General features: G+C 43.6%; 1 protein-coding gene across 3 annotated transcripts in view; it reads right to left on the reverse strand.

Annotated features, from left to right (window-relative positions):
* Positions 1 to 18,341, reverse strand: part of IQGAP2 (IQ motif containing GTPase activating protein 2) — a 236,998-nt gene that overhangs the window by 161,003 nt on the left and 57,654 nt on the right. For all 3 annotated transcript variants that reach the window (XM_018566629.1, XM_018566627.1, XM_018566626.1), the window contains exon 2: positions 10,412 to 10,511. In XM_018566629.1, the coding sequence (XP_018422131.1) occupies positions 10,412 to 10,511 (100 nt within the window). The remainder of the gene's footprint in view (positions 1 to 10,411; positions 10,512 to 18,341) is intronic.

An 18,341-nucleotide genomic window follows, 5' to 3' on the forward strand; every position in this document is an offset into this window, starting at 1 on the left:
CGGGGGGGGGTGGGGGGGGGGGCTATTCCTAGGCTGACCAAGGCAGACTGACACAGATAGGGTACAAGTGGAGATCAGATCTTTGATGCCACGTTTAACAGACCATAATATTGTGTTGCACCCATTTATTGCTAAATGAGCGACTTATCGGCTTATTCTATAAAGAGTGCAAGAAGCAAAGTGCTAGCTGCAATAAATCATAGCAACTAATCAGAATTTAGTTCAGAGATGGAAGATTCTGATCGGATGCAACAGCAATGATACTCTTTGCTTCGTAACTTTCACCAACTCATTGAACAAGGGCTCATTCACACTACTTCGTTGCAATGGTGTATAGAGCTGCAACAATTATTCGCTTAAGTCGATTAAAATCGACGATGGAAAACGTTGTCAACATTTTTCATCGTCGATTCGTCGGCTAAAATTCAAATTTCCCGCTCGCCACTGCCCGCGCTTACGCCACGCCCACGTCGGTTAAGCCGCTCGCGCCTACGCTGGTATACCCGCTTACGCCACGCCCACGCGGAGGACATGCGACTGGCCCTCTCCTCCCGGTGAGCTTCCCGACTCGCCGCTGCCCGATGACAACGAACAACGCCGCTGCCCGCCGACAACACCGTCATTCAAGGTAAGTCGAGATCGGCCGGGAGCTTTTTAATGTTTCCTGTGTGTTTTTTTTTTTAAAGCGGCACACCGCAGAACATTAGTAGCTATAGAGGAACACCAAATCCCAGCAATAATACATTAAACAGTCAGTATAATATATTATTGCTGGGATGTGTTGTTCCTCTATAGCTACTAATGTTCTGCAGTGTGCCGGTGTATTATACATTGGTTTTCTGCATTGCATTGTATTGTGCATGGTGTTCTGCATTGTATAATACAGCGGCACACTGCAGAACATTAGTAGCTATAGAGGAACACCAAATCCCTGCAATAATACATTAAACAGTCAGTATAATATATTATTGCTGGGATTTGTAGTCCTCTATAGCTGGTGGTATTCTCCATCGCGCTGTATAATGTATTATTGCTGGGATCTGTAGTTCCTCTATAACTGGTCAGTGGTAATCTGCATTGTGCAGTATAATCATAATACAGCACAATGGACAATACCACCAGCTATGGAGGACTACAAATCCCAGCAATAGTACATTATAGTATAATGTTGTACTATTGCTGGCATTTGTTGTATTCCTCTATAGCTGCTGGTATTCTGCATTTCGCTGTATAATCATTATACAGCGCACTGCAGAATGCCACCAGCTATAGAGGACTACAAATCCCAGCAATAATAAATTATATACAGCGCAATGCAGAATAACCCCAGCTACAGAGGACTACAAATCCCAGCAATAGTACATTATAGTATAATGTACTATTGCTACATTCCTCTATAGCTGCTGGTACTCTGCACTGCGCCGCTGTATAAGGTACTATATTGCACACTACACTCTTTTTTTACTTCCACCGCACCAAGCTTGCTCCCGTGATGGACTACAATCTCAATAGAAACTAGTAGTCCATCACTGGAGCCTTTTTTTTTTTATCCGATTCATCGATTAATCGAACTTAATAAATCGGCTAACTAATCGATTATGAAAAGAATCGTTAGCTGCAGCCCTATTGGTGTACATTACATCATGCACCTTACTGCAATGTGTTGTAATGCACCATGCACCTACACAACATAGCTTCCTTAACATGCACCACAGAGCACAATGGGCATTCATGATAGACTGAAGGGGGGGTAGCCTGTGTAGAGGTAGGCCAACAAAGAGGGAGTTGCAATAGTCAAGATGGGAGATATCAAGTGAGTGAATGAGTAATTTAGTAATTTAGGAAAAGGGGAGTATTTTGGAGATGTTGCAAAGGTGAAGGCGGCAGGATAGTGATTAGATGTGGGGCAGAAAGGTGCGGTCCGAGTCAAGGATGACACCTAGCACCTTGGCATGGGGGGAGGGTTGGATAGTTGTGTTATCAAATTCAAGGGAAAAGTTGGGGGAAGGTGCACGGGGGCGGGAGGAAATATCATGAGCTCAGTTTTTGAAAGGTGGAGTTTTAAGTGTTGTGACATCCAGACTGATATGTCCGTTAGTAGATTAGTGATACGCAAGGACACTGAGGGGGTTAGATGTGGAGAAGAAATATATATTTGAGTGTCATCATCGGCATAGAGCTGGTTTTGGAAGCAATGTGAGGTTATTAACTCACCAAGGGAGCAGGTGTAGATAGAGAAGAGAAGGGGTCCAAGGACAGAGCCTTGGGGGACCACCCCTACAGGAAGAGGAGGGGAGGAGTTAGATTTGTAGGCGACACTAAAGGAGCGCTTAGATAGGTAGGATGAAAACCATGAGAGAGCAGAGTCTTGTAGGCTAAGCGAGTGGAGTTTTTTGAGGAGGAGCATGTGGTCAACAGTGTCAAAAGCAACAGAAAGGTCTACTAGCAAGAGTAAAGAGTAGTGGCATTTGTTTTTAGCCGTTAGTAAGTCATTAGTGAGTTTTAGGAGGGCGGTTTCAGTGGAGTGTAGAGGGCGAAAGCCGGACTGTAAGGAGTCGAGAAGGTTATCAGCGAAGTGGTGGCTCAGGCGGCTAATAGTATATATCTAATACTATAGTATCCTTCCTTCTGGAGGGGGGTTACTTTTGTTCCCCATGGTCCCTGAGTGTGTTGTAAAGTAGCCACCGCTCAAAGCTCACTCCCATGATGGACTACAATCTCCTGTTTAGTTTACCAATTTGTACAAATATTGTAGTCTATCACGGGAGTCAGCTTGGAGCGGTGGTTACTTTACAACACACAAGGGACCATGGGAAACAAAAAGTAGCCAACCTCCAGAAGGAAGGACAGTGTCAGCACCAATTCAGACATAATTTGAGGATCTACAGCCGAGTGATACACAAATGAGATACATTTTTTTTTTTTTTTATAGTTAAGGAACCTGAATGCATTTTTAAAGCTTTAACTCTCGAGTTTTAGTGTCACTTTGAAGAGTACATTTATTTATAGAGGTCAATACACCAGATCAAATAAAAAAGAAATAAGAAAGAAAGAAATAAGTAATGATGCATTTGGTTTCAAATGAGGGGAAGCTGGGAGCCATAGTAACAGCATGCTACTGTACACAATATTCTATTCACCTCTGAATTTTCTGTATTGGGTACAATTATATGATAAACAAAATCTCCTATGTAGTATAAATAGTATTTTTGTCCAATTTGCCCCAAGCACTCAGATCAGCAGATCTAATGCAACAAAGACTCTTAAGAGAAATATGCAACTTGTATTTTCTGATTTCCATGGAATTCACAGTTACCCATGACAAGGCGTGTTAGACCACAGCTGCCAGATGCAGAAAAATTGCCAAGACCTGCTGAAAACAGTAAAAAAAAAAAAAAAAAGGTTCATAAGAAATTAAAGTGCATGTTCAGCCAAATAGAAAAAAAGCCAAAGTCGTTTAAGTGGTTTAACATAGAAATCTCTAATACTACAAAGAAAGTCAAGTGTTGGGCAGCAGAAATCTGCTCCCTGCCAACTTCCTACAGGGTATCGAGGCAGCTGCTCATATAGAAGGGCCAACAGGTAGCTGAAGGGCAGGCCAGTGCTAGACATTTTGGGGCTGTCTATGACGGTGTGTTCACGAACCGGAGGATGCCTGTGTTTAATTCATGACCCAGCATTAAACTTGTATATCTACCGAGTTGATATATTCCTGGCAGACTGTCAAATTTCAGCTATCAGCCATGTGGCTGGCCAATATCGGTTCTCATACAACTGTCACCAATCTTATCTGAAGTTCCAGTCAGGGTGTGTTCGCCTCCACATATTTTTTTTTTCTGCCATGTGTAGGTTTATAGCAGGTAATTGCAGAACAAAAAAAAGAAAGACAAAAAGACAAACAAAACTTTGCAAAACAGCGCTGTAAATAGGACGAGCGATTAAATATTAACAGACAGGAAGCCATGTTATAACACCAGCACGTTCTAAGACGACAAACATTTATGCTATAGCCAAAAGGTCTATTGCTACACTGTTTTTCAGTACAAAACTACAAGCTAAAAAAGGATCTCACATGGAAATCTAAGGGCACACAGGCAAAAATAGAACATTTTAATAGATAATTTTAGATTGAGTAATTATTTTTAGATTGTAAGCCCTCACGGGCAGGGCCCTCCTGCCTTGAATTGTATTGTGATTGTAATGTCTTCCTTATATTGTAAAGTGCTGCGCAAACTGTTGGCGCTCTATAAATCCTGTATAATAATATATAATTTTGTAGTGCCACATTCAATATGTGCCCAATACATGAAGCATTCTCTTGGCTGCCTGTAATCCAGCAGACAATTAAGACAAAGCTCCCACATTCTTTAGGACACAAACTAGCATCCTCCCGTCACCCAAAGCTCAGTATACCGTGTGCTACAGCTCACAGTATACTGAGACGCCGCAGCCGGAACGGATCCCGACAATGCTGTCTGGATCCACCCAGCTGCGTGAGTGACAGCTGGCTCTGCCTATCTAGAGGCAGAGCCAGCTGTACCCTCCCCCTCCCCTGTCCGTTCCGCCAGTCAGCGCTGGAGGATTGGAACGGGGGGGGATCCCTGCAGGGAGCAGTGAGTGACAGTCACGGCTCTCTGCAGGGATAGATCGAGAAGTGAGCGAATGACGGTATGTGTTCGCTCACTTCCCAATTTACTGAGACGACCTGTGACAGTTTCATTGTCACAGGTCGGCTCAGATTATGAGGCTGAGTTAAAATCACTCGCCTCATAATTCTCCTTTAATGCTCATTTGGTATATAGTACTGGGCGTTGCTGTTGCTACCCTTCTTATATTGGAAACTACTGTTCAAACCTTCTTCTGTGGCATTATTGCAAACAGCATATTTCTTAATATCACTACTTGAATCTTGGTGTGCCTTCTGTATTTTTTTTGCAGATAAGTAATCCAGTGTAAAACTGCCCTGCAATAAAAGGCCAGTCTTTTCTGCTCTCTAGCTTTGTGCAGGGTGGCTGTCCTAGTCTCCGCCCCCTCCTGTTCTCTGCAGATGTTCTCTCAAAGGTTGTGACTGGGTTGGAATGTGTGACCGGTCACGTGGTCACACATTTTAACTTTTTCGACGTTGGATTATGAGACCGGCAAAAGTAGAAGAATAATTCCAACTCTTTCTCAGCCGTTCCAGGGCAGATCGGCATCGCAGATTGTATGTGCAGGAGAAGCGATCTGCCCTGGAACAGCTGATCGGTCCTGAAAGGTCACTCCTATCCGACTTTGTGGAATGTGAGATTGCAGTCACAATGTCAGATAGAAGTGACATTTCAGGACCGATCAGCTGTTCCACGGCAGAACGCGTCTCCTGCACATACGATCTGCGATGCCGATCTGCCCTGGAACAGCTGGAATTCTTCTCCTTTTGATGGTCACATATTCCACCGCCGAAAAAGTGGGCGGGATTACGTTAAAATGTGTGACCACGTGACCGGTCACACATTCCACCAACAAAACACTGGGCGGGATTAGGTTAAAATGTGTGACCACGTCACCGGTCACACATTCTAACGCAGCCACAAACTTTAATAGAACACAGGCCGCCTGTAGTGGGTGGGGCCTGCCGGGTCCCTCCCACAGCTCTGCTCTCTACACAGGTATATACAGCACAGTAATGATGCGTCTACTAGTTTCATGAGTAATATTTGCTTTTGACAGAGCATTTGGTGAACACAAAGTGTATGTATAACCTTTGTGACTTTGAAGCTTTTGTGCCCGGAGTTCAGCTTTAAGCAGAGATGCTATTCTCATTCCCCTACATACAGCTGCCTACTAGAGAGCGAATTAATAAAACTGTATATGAAACAAAATATATAGAACAGCAAGAGAGTAAAAAAGTAACTGAAACCAAAAATTACATGTTACCAGACTCTGAAAATGGAGTTAGCGTCCGATTTAAGGATGCTCTGTTGCCTCAATTATGAGAGTAAAATGATGGGGCTCGCCCAGAGAAGACCACACAAAACAGACGGTTCCCTGGACCCGGATAGAAATCAAGGCAGGTTCAGACCTTTGAGGAAGGCAACAATGAGCTGGGCTACTGCAAGCAAGGATTAATTGTGTAGGTTAAAGGTCTCTATGGGATGTATATTATTTTAACTCTCTTCATACAAAATGACATAATGACAAGCTGAACACTCACATTCTTTTGATTTTCAATTAACCTCTACGGTTCGAGTTCATTACAAAAACCTGCACAAGCATTTATGGTAGGCTAGGGCGAAAAAAAAAAAAAAATGTTACACTCCCTTGCAGGTGCTGTGTCAGCTTCTTCCTAAGCTACGGAAACCTCATAGGTGGATGTCCTGGTGTTTGTCACTATGCTATCAATCTGCTGGAGGGAAGGGTGTCCCAATACTAGGGCCTATCAAACCTGATCTGCACACTTTAAACCTTTTCCTTACTGAGGGATTGATGTGAACTTCTAGTCCTGCTGTCATTGTGCCATGTTATTCACTATTACAGGCATTTACATAGCGCCAACAATTTACACAGAGCTTTACATGCTTCACATTCACATCAGGCTCTGCCCTCAAGGAGCTTACAATCTAAGATCCCTATTGGACACGACATACGGGGTCATTTTTGACAGGAGTCAAATAATCTTCTCACTCATGCATACCTACTACCGGTAGTTACAAGCATTATATACATGAAATGTGTATTGTACACTCTCACTGCATTTTTATGGGCTTCCTCAAAGTTTGCCACACCTTACAACATACTGGTGGGTTAGTCGATTCCCACTGAGATGATTCATAGGGCATGTGCGTATATATAGATGTGTCAGAAACATGTACGGATCCCCTCCTGATCAGAGAGGTATGGATCGGATGTTACCAGACACATAATGGTCTATGGGTAATCTGATGTAAACAGGCATGTGTTAGATTACCCTCGATGCGGCACAATCAGGTCCAGCGAAACGAAACACTGTTCCAATTCGTTTTCCAAAACTGCCCAGAGCCAGGAGCAACTAGATGTAAACGGATGCCTGTCCATTTAGATCCGGATGCCCATAAACTTACATTGGTCATCCAATTGGGTCCGCCTGAATAACTGATAGGCGGACCTGATCAGACCGCCTGTCTGAAAAGGGGATCCGATTGTGCAGGATTGGGGATAATCTGATGTAAATGGACACGTCTGTTTACATCCAGTTGCCCATAGACAGATATGGGTTCCAGTCATTTCAGTTTTACGATGGAGGGAAAAAAAACAAAAACTGGATGGACATGTCGTCACAGTGCTGGCATATGATCTGTACCACTCTGATCAGGAAGGGAACCGCGCACAGATCACCTCCTGATCGCATAGTTATAATTAGGGAAACACTGATGCAGATACCGAGTATTTGGGCGAGTACTTGCCCAAATGCTCCTGATGCCTATCCCTATATCGGTACTTCCGGTTACAGAAAGCCGTGCGGAAAGTCATTTCACGCTTCCGGGCTGGCTCCATGCTCTCGTCACCAGGGAGCATGGAGTTGGCTTCCCGGCCAATCAGGAAGCGGGGGGCGGATAATGACTCTCCCCCACTCCCCAGCTTCCCGATTGGCCGGGAAGCCAGCTCCATCTTTTCACTTAGTGAGGAGGTAGCATGGAGCTGGCTTCCCGGCCAATCAGGAAGCCGGGTGCCATGTAATGACTCCTTATTGGTCGGGAAGCTGGCCAATTAGGAAGCGGGGCGGCAAGTCATTACCCGCCCAACGTCCTCCTGTTTGGCCAGAAAGCCGGCTCCATGCTTCCTCGTCATCTGGTGACGAGGGAGCATAGGAGGCGGCTTCCTTTATTGGACTTTCGGTATTGGTATTCGGTATCAGCGAGTACCAAAAAAAATTTCTGTACTCAATACCAAAAAAACATCATCCCTAGTAATAATGTCAAGGTTTGCTTTCTATTAGGATGTATTGTATGGACTGTTAATAGCACATTTACTCCTGCAGAGGTTAAAGAAATGGAAATGGAATTCTCTCTCCTGAAATAAATAGTTTCCATGGTGAAGAGTTCGGTTGTGTTGCATAAACATTATCATTTTCTATAGTGAGAAAATAATGAATGGCTATCTAGTAAATCATTTTCTGCATTACACCTTATGAAAGGAGAGTGAAACATGTGAAATCCTTCCTGTTTGACGCCCATGGAGACGAGACCCAAGTACGCAGACAGCACATTACCATCATTATCATTCTAGAAGTCTCGGTAATGACCAGAGATCTGCTGTCAGTGCACAGGACATCACCATTATCACTGCTTTATACAGTACATGGCCTTTGGCAGCAGCAATGCTGATAATGAGACATAAATGACATAGAGACATAGCCGAAAATCGAATCCAATGTTCTAAAATGAACATAAACAACACACTAGCAGCTGGCAGCAGAACCGTACTATCTACTAGGGGGATTTGACTATTTTTGATTTACCTTTATTCATTTAAAATTAACTTCATTAACAATGAAACACAAAAAAAAATACCAAACACGTGATAAGTGCAGTAACCCACAGAAAACACATCTACTGCCATCAGATCAACTAAATGATCATTTCTCATTGGCTGTCATGATACAGTTTGAACACCCCAATGGCTTTCTGCCCTGCTTTTCTGAACAGGCCTTATATCTACTTTCTCTACCTACTGTGTCTATTTTTTTAAAGATTTAACTCTATACATACACGGTGCCAAAATATCTGCTTATTATGTTAGCATGCTGTGTTTTATAGGGAGGAAATAAAGCACAGTCATTGTGTACTTTTGTCTCAATTTAAAATCTATTGATGGCTTTGATGTCAAATTTGCATTGAAAGCTGAAGGAGCGCCACTTGGCAAAACCTTTATAACTCATGCTACACATAACCTCCGATACATCCTGGTGGCATAACCTGTAATTGATTTTCTTACAGCAATCATTCGGGAAAGATAGGGACAGCACTGTTTAGTATATTGAAAAGTACAAGACGAGCAGAACCTGAAACTTTGGATTTCTAAAACAGAGCTAGGCAGGTGATTGGCAGCTCAGAACTGCATGGAGACAACCCATGCCCCCTAATGTTCAGAAGAACCAATTATTTCCTATGCAGTCTGGCAGCAGCTTAGGTGAAGGGTGGGAGAGGTGAGAAGTGGTGCTTATGGACCTTTCTGTGAATAAACTTACTTTGCTTTACAGGGTAAATTGCTAGTTTAAAGGATATGTCTATTTTTACTTCCTGAACCTGAATGACACCCTCATAAAAGTGAATATAACTTGGCCAATCATTTCCTAGGGTAACAATAATGTTGACATTTGTGTTGTCTGCAAGTACCTGTGTTTATTTATAAATTGTTCCCTGTGGAGCACTTTAAATCCCAGGCCTAGGCTTTACAAGAGGCCTTTCCAATTCTAAAGGCAGCGTCACCTCTTGGCCCAGCTCACGCACCCCTCCCCCCACCGTCTTTTTTTAAACGCCAGAGCCTCAGTGGGCAGAAGTGGCTTCAGTGTTCAGCAAATAAATAATACGGACTGCAAGTGCTTGTTTTGTTGGGGAGGGGGGGGGGGCAAAAGAGAAGATATACTTATCTGATCCTCGATCCCACAATGGTCACCGCTATCCTCTCACCCCCTCTGCTCCAGCTAAGCAATGTCCATTGGCGTCCTCACGCCTAATGCAAGACAATGGAACTGCATAAGACATGATAATGTCAGCGGTCCTTAGACCTCCGGAGCTTGGGGGAGGAGAGGCTGAGGGGACTTGTCTAGCAGCCTGAAGAGAGCCAGCGGAACAGAGAATCAGGTGAGTAAAACAGCTATGAGCCCACTAGACAAAACGAGCACTTAACCCTTGCAGTGTTGGGATAGTTGGGTTTTAGCCCAATTGTTGTTTAACACCAGGAGTGACAAGTTTTAATCACAATTTAAAGAGACCTTGAGGCCCTGTGTGCTAGGATCCATGGGGCTCCACAGGGACACAGTAATTCATTTGAACACTAACCCAGGTACCTGCAGGCATTAAAGGTTTTTAGGACTTGCCAGGTTCATCGAGTTATTGGAAGCCAAAAGGGCTTTGTACTGAGTATTGCATTAATGGAAACCAAAAGCCCTATACAGATAGGCTGTGTCCCATTTTCAGGTTCATCTGGAGTATACCTTTAACAGCGCAAAGATTGTTAATTAGAATTGATTATACAGAATAAAATATGAAACGGTGTAATATTTTAGCTTAAGCCTGCACTTCTGCATAAAACATCTTTAACAAACCAAAAGAGTTAAATGGATCTCTTTGTAACATCCTATTTCTAAATAAGCAAATCTTCTAAGCATTCCCTACAACAATAGATGATGGCTTTGACACAAAAAGGATGCAAATACATTTTTTTTTTTTTTTACCTTTTGGCTTCCTCTAGGTGGCATAAATACTCATAAGCAATGTTTTGTCGCCTCCTTTCATCCATTTCCTCTGCGGAAAGCCTTTCATCATCCACGATAGCTGGAAACAGAAACAAAAAGTCAAATCCCACAAAATTACAGGGTAGTCCAATTTCAAACAAATTGTGAACTCTATTAAATAAATGCTTTGCATATTTACAAATCCCCATTTGCCAATTAAAAGCACGTCATTTTCCTGCCTGGATGTGGAGCTGGACACACACATTTTTCTTTGTTTGTCCTCATTCTTAAGCACTTCCTTGAGTTTGTTTTCAAGGTTTGTCATTTGAAAGTCGCTGCTTTGTAAGGTCTGTGAAACCTTTATATCACAGGCCAACCAAATCCAGGAGACCGACAAAAGCCACACATGAAAGAAAGCAAGGCCCAAAAAATGTGCTATAGAGAGGTATACTTTGCCACTGTAGATATTTAAATGTTTCGAGATGTTTCAAAGCACTGGACATTCTTAAATGTAATCTGTAGTTGCAAACTAGCTGTAAACCTTAAATTGCAAATTGGCCGAGTACTAGATTTTAACTAGAATAGCGCTTATGTTCACAACAAAGGTATACACAGTTTAAAATGACACTATTAGGTCTGACAGTGCTGCTTGACCCGATAAACCAGGTCATGAACATTCAAATGTTACATTCCTAACAAGAAGGAAATATGCTTTAAAACAAGCTATCATTGACCTCCGTAGCTATAGGCATTGTGGTACCAGTGCACAGCTGACCCTGCTCCTCTCCCACAGAGCACCTCCAATGTGTTTTCAATAGAGAATAGATTCATGGGATGGCTAGGGGGAGCTGAGCTGCTGAGAAATAAGTCAAAGTACTTCTTGTATAAACTTTGAGGATAAAATGCTCCATGGTGACTGCAGCTACAGAAGTCAAAAGCTTAGTTATACTAAAGTCAAAATGGTTTAAGCTATTTCAAATGCTGATCAAATCACTTACAATGGATGTTGCTTCTTGATGTTTAAAAGTTTTAGATTCCTGCAGAATCAGCTGGTCCCCTGAGCACTGGCCTTGACAGCCTGTTGTAGGGCAGCGCCTTTCCCTTGCAGGGTCCTATGGACCCTTGTGTGTTAGTAAGCTATGTGTATCTCCACAAACACACACACACACACAGCAAGGCAAGCCACTACTCCACTCCCTCCTCCATTTTCAAATTAGTAGATGGACACATTTTAGGCCTGAAAATTAATGAATTCAAACCCCCAAAATATTATATAGTTTCTGAAAGTCAACACCCTGTAGAATAAAAAATGGTGGTAGTTGCAAATTTTTATGTTGCACAATTAACTCTATCAAACCCAAAAATATTGTGAAAAAATGCACTTTAAGTTAAAACACCCATTTTGTTGTAACGTATAAAAGATGGTTACAATGAGTAAATAGATAGCAAACATGCCCAGGTTAAAAATTGCGTGCGTTCGTGAAATGGTGATAAAAATTCAGTACCCCACAAATGCCATAGACCAGGAGCGGCCACAATTTTTCGTCTTTTCAAGTGACGAGCTCAATGAGATCTACCAACGAAAAAACACCTGCATTCAGGGGCTGGAGGGGGCGTGGCACTGCATTGAAGTGAACCATCTCTCTCTCCTCTCTTTCTCCCCTGTTTCTATATGCAGTCTCTTCTCTCACTTTCTCTGCAGTCTCTCTCCTGTCTGTCTTTTCTTACCTCCACTGCAGCAGCTTCCCAAGTCTCCTCTCCTCTCTCCTTCCCGTCTGCGGCGTCTGACACATTCAGCCGCACGAGCACCGTGGGAGGACAGGACACAGGTCAGCGAGCCGATCGGGATCTACCAGTTTTCGCTTTGCGATCTACTAATTATATTATTTTTCAAAAGTTGTTTTTGTTTTCTTTTTTACTTTAATTGCTATCACATGGGGGGGGGGGGCTTACAAGCCCCCCATGTAATAGCATATTTGCAGTGAACGGTGCTCTTTAAGGTGACCCCTGGTATCACCTTTCCACTTTAAATAAGCTATTGAAGGGCAGATTGCCAATTGCTCGGCTTCAGTAGCCCCGCAAGGACAGCTCAGGGACCGGAAGTGCTGGCTGTTTCAAATAATGACAGTTTCCTGCTCGGGCGTGTGCAAGGCAGCATGCATGGGCGGGCTCAGATGTTTTAAAATGTCCACCCGCATTTAGGAGTGTCCCATCCGGCCGTTTATATAAAAAGGCTCGATGGGAAGCAGTTAAATTCATTTTATTTTTAAAGCAGACACAGTCTGCATAGAAAAGCCCGTCCCTGCCAGCATGCTTTAGAGAAGGATCACTGTTCTCTGTGGAAGCATTGGTCTCACTGCAGCGCACTCCCATCTGCTAAATCAGAAACAGAGTTCTTCAATCAGCATGGACAGGGCCAGCGCTAGCGCAAGGCAACATGGGCACTTGCCTTACGGTGCCAGGGAACAGGGCGGAAAAGTCGCCCGATCGAGACCAGACTCTGTGTGTGGGCTGCGGGCGGGCGGCCGGCATCTGAAGGATGCGGCGCTGACCTGTGCAGTGCAGTCTCACGTCTCAGACTCAGTGGCACTCAGTCTCACTGAGTGTCTCGTCCTTCCTTGGCTATGTCAGTGAGTGGCGTAAGTGGCCCCGCACCTGGTTCCCCTGGCCACTCAGCCGCATGTGAAAAACTGGAGCGAGGGCTGCAGGAGGAGGAGCAACGGACGGACCGGACCAGCAGGCAGTGTGGCAGCAGTGGCGTCATCCTGGAGGCGACGACGACCTGTTGAGGGACTCGGGAGCGCCCGTTGCCCAAATTTTGAAGTTGGAACCGAGCGAGGAGGAGGAGGCGATTTCACCCTCTCTTGGTGACCCACGGTCGGACTCGTATCGGGATCGGGTGCTGGCTGAAGTGGGAGCGGTATGTAATGTTACAAAGACAAAGTGCACGTGGTACGCTGCATTGTATTGTATTATTTTGTATTGTTGTATTGTGCATTCTATATACAGTATATTGTATTGTGTATTGACAATACACAATACAATATACAATGCACAATACAGTATTGTATTGTGCATTGTATAATATATTGTGTAAAGTGTATTGTATATTGTATAATACAGCGGCACAATGCTGAACACCAGCAGCTACAGAGGAACAACAAATCCCAGCAATAATACATTATACAGGCTGGTTAATATATTATTGCTGGGATTTGTTGTTCCTCTATAGCTGCTGGTATTCTCCATTGCGCTGTATAATGTATTATTGCTGGGATTTGTAGTTCCTCTATAACTGGTCAGTGGTAATCTGCATTGCGCAGTATAATCATTATACAGCGCAATGGAGAATACCACCAGCTATAGAGGACTACAAATCCCAGCAATAATATAGAGCTGCAACAATTAGTCGATTAAAATCAACAATGGAAAACGTTGTCAATGTTTTTCATGGTCGATTTGTCGGCAAACATTTAAATTTCCCGCTCGCCTCTCATGCCCGCAGCTACATACACGAGTGACGCCACGTACGCCACGCTCACAACACACACCCGCAGAGCCGCGACTTACGAGGGTTCAGAAACAGGTAAGGGGGACCCGTTTTAAAGTTTCCGGTTTAAAAAAAATAGCGGCACACTGCAGAACACAGCTATAGATCTATAGATGAACACCAAATCCCTGCAATAATATATTAAGCAGCCTGTATAATGTATTATTGCTGGGATAGACAAAGCCTCATAGCGGCCAGTGAAAGTTGGCTCCCCATTTAAAGTATGAATAGAGAGAAATAATAGGATCAGCATTTGTCGCCTTCTAAAATATCCCAATTACAGGTCTGTCCTGGCTTCAATACTTTAAGACACTGACCAGAAACTTGTATGTTCATTAGGAAAGTCAGCATGAAGTCAATAATTCTAATTGGTGTACTAGTTCGATATTAGCAACTAAAAAATAGGATTTTTGTACTCACCGAAAAATCCTTTTCTCTCCGTTCATTGAAGGACACAGGGCAACAGATCGTAGATCCTGAATGGTAGGGTATATCGCCACCTGCAGGAGTAGGACGCTAGGCACATAACAAAAAGACAAGACAGCCTAGGGGCGGCCCCTGCTGGTGGCCCAACCCCTCACTTGCTGACAAGTCTCCAGTAAGTAACAAGCAGTTAGGAGTGCACACCCCATAAAAGAGGGCGGGGCCGGAGCCCCCGGTCAGAAGCCCCCCCCGGGACGAATCCCATAGGCGTCGGGGAGGACCACCCGTCGCAGCCGACCCACCGTAGCAGAGTCTGCATGCGCTCGTCGGTCACCCAGGGGAGACTACAAGGATCTACAGTCATCCAGCCTGTCGCCCCGGGGGACACTTGCTTGAAGAAAAATCAAGTCAAACGGAAGAAAGGAAAAAAATTCTCCAGAGAAAATTTTTTAGCTCCTTACTCCTGACGCTAGGCAAAAAACTGGAGACTTGTCAGCAAGTGAGGGGTTGGGCCACCAGCAGGGGCCGCCCCTAGGCTGTCTTGTCTTTTTGTTATGTGCCTAGCGTCCTACTCCTGCAGGTGGCGATATACCCTACCATTCAGGATCTACGATCTGTTGCCCTGTGTCCTTCAATGAACGGGAGAGAAAAGTAGCACAACACCCAGGGAACTAGTATTTGTACAAGCAGAGGTCAGCAATGACAGCTTCCCTACTTCCGCGTTACAGAATTCCTTTGAACACAGAAGTACATTAGAATTTCAATAGTGCTTAGAAAAGAAGTGAGAATAAATGGCAACCTCTGTCAATTGTAATACTTAACAGCAATTTAATATTGAAATGTTAGTTTAAAGCAACTTAAAAAGGGAAAGTTTATTTTTCATAAATGATAAAAATGGCATTTACTTTTTTTGCACTGGAGCCAGTAAAGCTTTGCAACCCTTATCAGTAGATCACAGGTGCAATGATCTGGCTCCTGCAGACTGTTTCTCCCGTCCATGTCCGTACCAAGACATGGACAGTACCAGATGGAAGGAAGAATAAATGGACTACATGGTCATGCCACCACACATATTCCAGTGAGAAGTACAGGTCCCCCTGCCGCAGTGGCCGATAGGATGTGTGGTTTCTCCATTCACAGTTCCTTTGAGAGACAGAGCCACGCACAACCGTGCCAAATTCAAACAGCTAAACAAGCCAGTGGGGCAAAGAATTACGGGGACAGGGTGTTAATATTACCATGTTTCATGTAAAACCCTAAATATGGTTGTAACATGAAACATGGTCAGAAAGGCAAATGTAGTCTTTAACACAGTTATGCCCCATAAGAAGATTGGTCCCCCAAAAATTCTAGGGCTGCAACAACTAATCGACTAAGTCGATTATAATCGATGATTGAAAAAGTTGTCAACGTTTCAATCATCGATTAATTGGCTTTCGATTAGTTGGCCCTGTTCATGGCTCCACACACTCCGCACCTCCTCCCGACCGTATAGAGGAATAGAAATCCCAGCAATACATTATACATCCCAGCTACAATGTATTATTGGTGGGATGTGTTGTATTCCTATATAGCTGGTGGTATTCTGCATTGCGCTGTATAATGTATTGCTGGGATTTTTAGTCCTCTTTAGCCGGTGTTATTCTGCATTTCACTATATAGATAACTACAAAACCCTGCAATAATATATTATACAGTGGTGCAATGCAGAATACCACCAGCTATAGAGGACGACAAAACCCAGCAATAGTACATTATACAGAGCAATGCAGAATACCGCCAGCTATAATGTACTATAGATGGGATTTGTTTTATTCCTCTATAGCTGGCGGTATTGTGCATTGCGCTGTATAATGCACTATTGCTGGGATTTGTAGTCTTCTAAAAGCCAGTGCCATTCTGCATTGATTGCTGTATAATTTTACACTTTCCATTTCCCTATATTGCACACCACACTTTCGTGTTTTTTTTTACTTCCACCGCTCCTGTGATGGACTGCAATCTCACTACAAACTAGTAGTCCATCAATGGAGCCCTTTTTTAAAATCCCCATTAACCGGTTAATTGACTAATCGGCTAACTAATCGATTTTGAAAATAATCGTTAGCTGCAGCTCTAAAAAATTCTATAGGTTTCACAGGGTTGCAAAAGACCGGATTGTGTATATATTTTGCCTTTTAACTCATGTTGCCCATCTGAAATCAAAGCTTGGTCTGGTGGCACAATGTATAGGTGTATGGCCAGCTTCTATAAACTTAACATGTATGTAGATTTTCAAAACAGAGCTTCTCTTATTTGCTTCCTGTTCTGTTAAAGCTGATTTCCGGGATACCAACCACAAATTTCCCAACCTTTCTTATAGCTCGCCTCGTGCTACCTAGTACACTTTGATTGTAAAAGGAAAAAAAAAATCCAAAAACTTAAAATGGCAGCAAAAAATGCAGATAAAACTCCCTGTGATACCACTGATCACCATTTTTCTTTTGATCTGCTCAGGGAGGGGTACATAGTGATTGATGTTGAACGTTATTCTCCACCCCAAACCTCCCATCGCTCCGCTCCAAGTTGTTCTACATCCCATTATGCTGTGGAATGTTGAACTGGCCATAGAATGATTTATTTTTTTTTGGTTGGCTGAACAAAAAGAATCTAGCAGGTTACTCCATCACTCTTGGGTGGACCAATCTATAGCTGTGGCCGCCACTGTCAGAATATCCAAAGAGTGACTGCAGCTGATTGGCTAGAGTGACTGTTCAGAGAAGAATTTTCAGCCTGGCTCCTTTGGTTTTCAAATTGAAGGCTGTCAGGTGGGAGGCTGCTGACAGGGCCACCCATGGAGCAAATTCCATCTGGTTCATCTAGAACCGACCATTGCACGGGTCTGTGGGCAATGTTAGGGGAGTTCATTTTGTCCTCTATCATCCCTCCAATAGCAGCTCACCACCATTTCCAGCACCATTATCAGACACAGAACCAGGTCTATGCTAATGGCAGGCAACTGGGGCATGCCTTGGAACTCTTGCATCGGGCAATACTGGCCTCCTTGCAGTTTCATATCAATAGGTTTAATGGGGTGCCAAGGTAATGTGGTACAGAGATGGAAGGACTGGACTACGGGTGTTCATAAAAGTACCTGCCTGCTCTCCTATGTGAGGCTGTTCAGTACAGTTCACCTATTGTCACCCGCAGGCTCAGTGCCTCCTGTCCATGCAGAGATAAGCAAATGGAAATCACCCTAATAGTAGATCACCCTCCCAATCAGCCACTAACAGCACCTGCCTCTCTCTGCTATCTGATAACCATTTAAAGGGGTAAAAAATACACACACACACACACACACACACACACACACACAGGGGTCAAAATTTAAAGTCCTAAGCTACTAGCCAGGCCTTAAGAGTTACTCACCACCAATTGACCACCTAACCCCTACCCTGCCCGGCCTTAACTCTGCTCCTAAACACACCCTCTTAAATAATCTTATAAATTACACTGTTACACGTTAATAATATGATGAATGATTTCTACTAAGTGTGCAATAGAGCATAAAGAATCCAGACGTAATAGTTCTCTAAGCATAGTTTCATGTTACTTTAGATTTAAGCACGGCAATAAAGTAATCCCTAATGGCTTAATCACACATGGTTTAAGAAATATATTGCATAAATAGGCCAGAAGTAAAAATATGAGAGGTCAGCAACCAAGATCATGTCCTTTATTTTATTAAAGAAAACAAACTTATTGAAGTCACTGTCCTCCCGTAAACATGAACCCTGCAGCAGGTAAATGCTGTGACGGGAAAGGTTTTGGTACAAAATACGATGCAAACTGGAGTTCTATAAATTGGTTTTCCCCTCTACTCACCCCCCAGCTTTCCCCTCCACACACTATGTTCTGTCAACTCCCCTACCACATTCTGTTCTCTGGCAGCTCCCTCATCCACACACCTCCCCACCC

The sequence above is a fragment of the Nanorana parkeri genome, unplaced genomic scaffold (genome assembly GCF_000935625.1).
Source record: "Nanorana parkeri isolate BGI_ZX_2015 unplaced genomic scaffold, ASM93562v1 scaffold964, whole genome shotgun sequence".
Lineage (NCBI taxonomy): Eukaryota > Metazoa > Chordata > Amphibia > Anura > Dicroglossidae > Nanorana > Nanorana parkeri.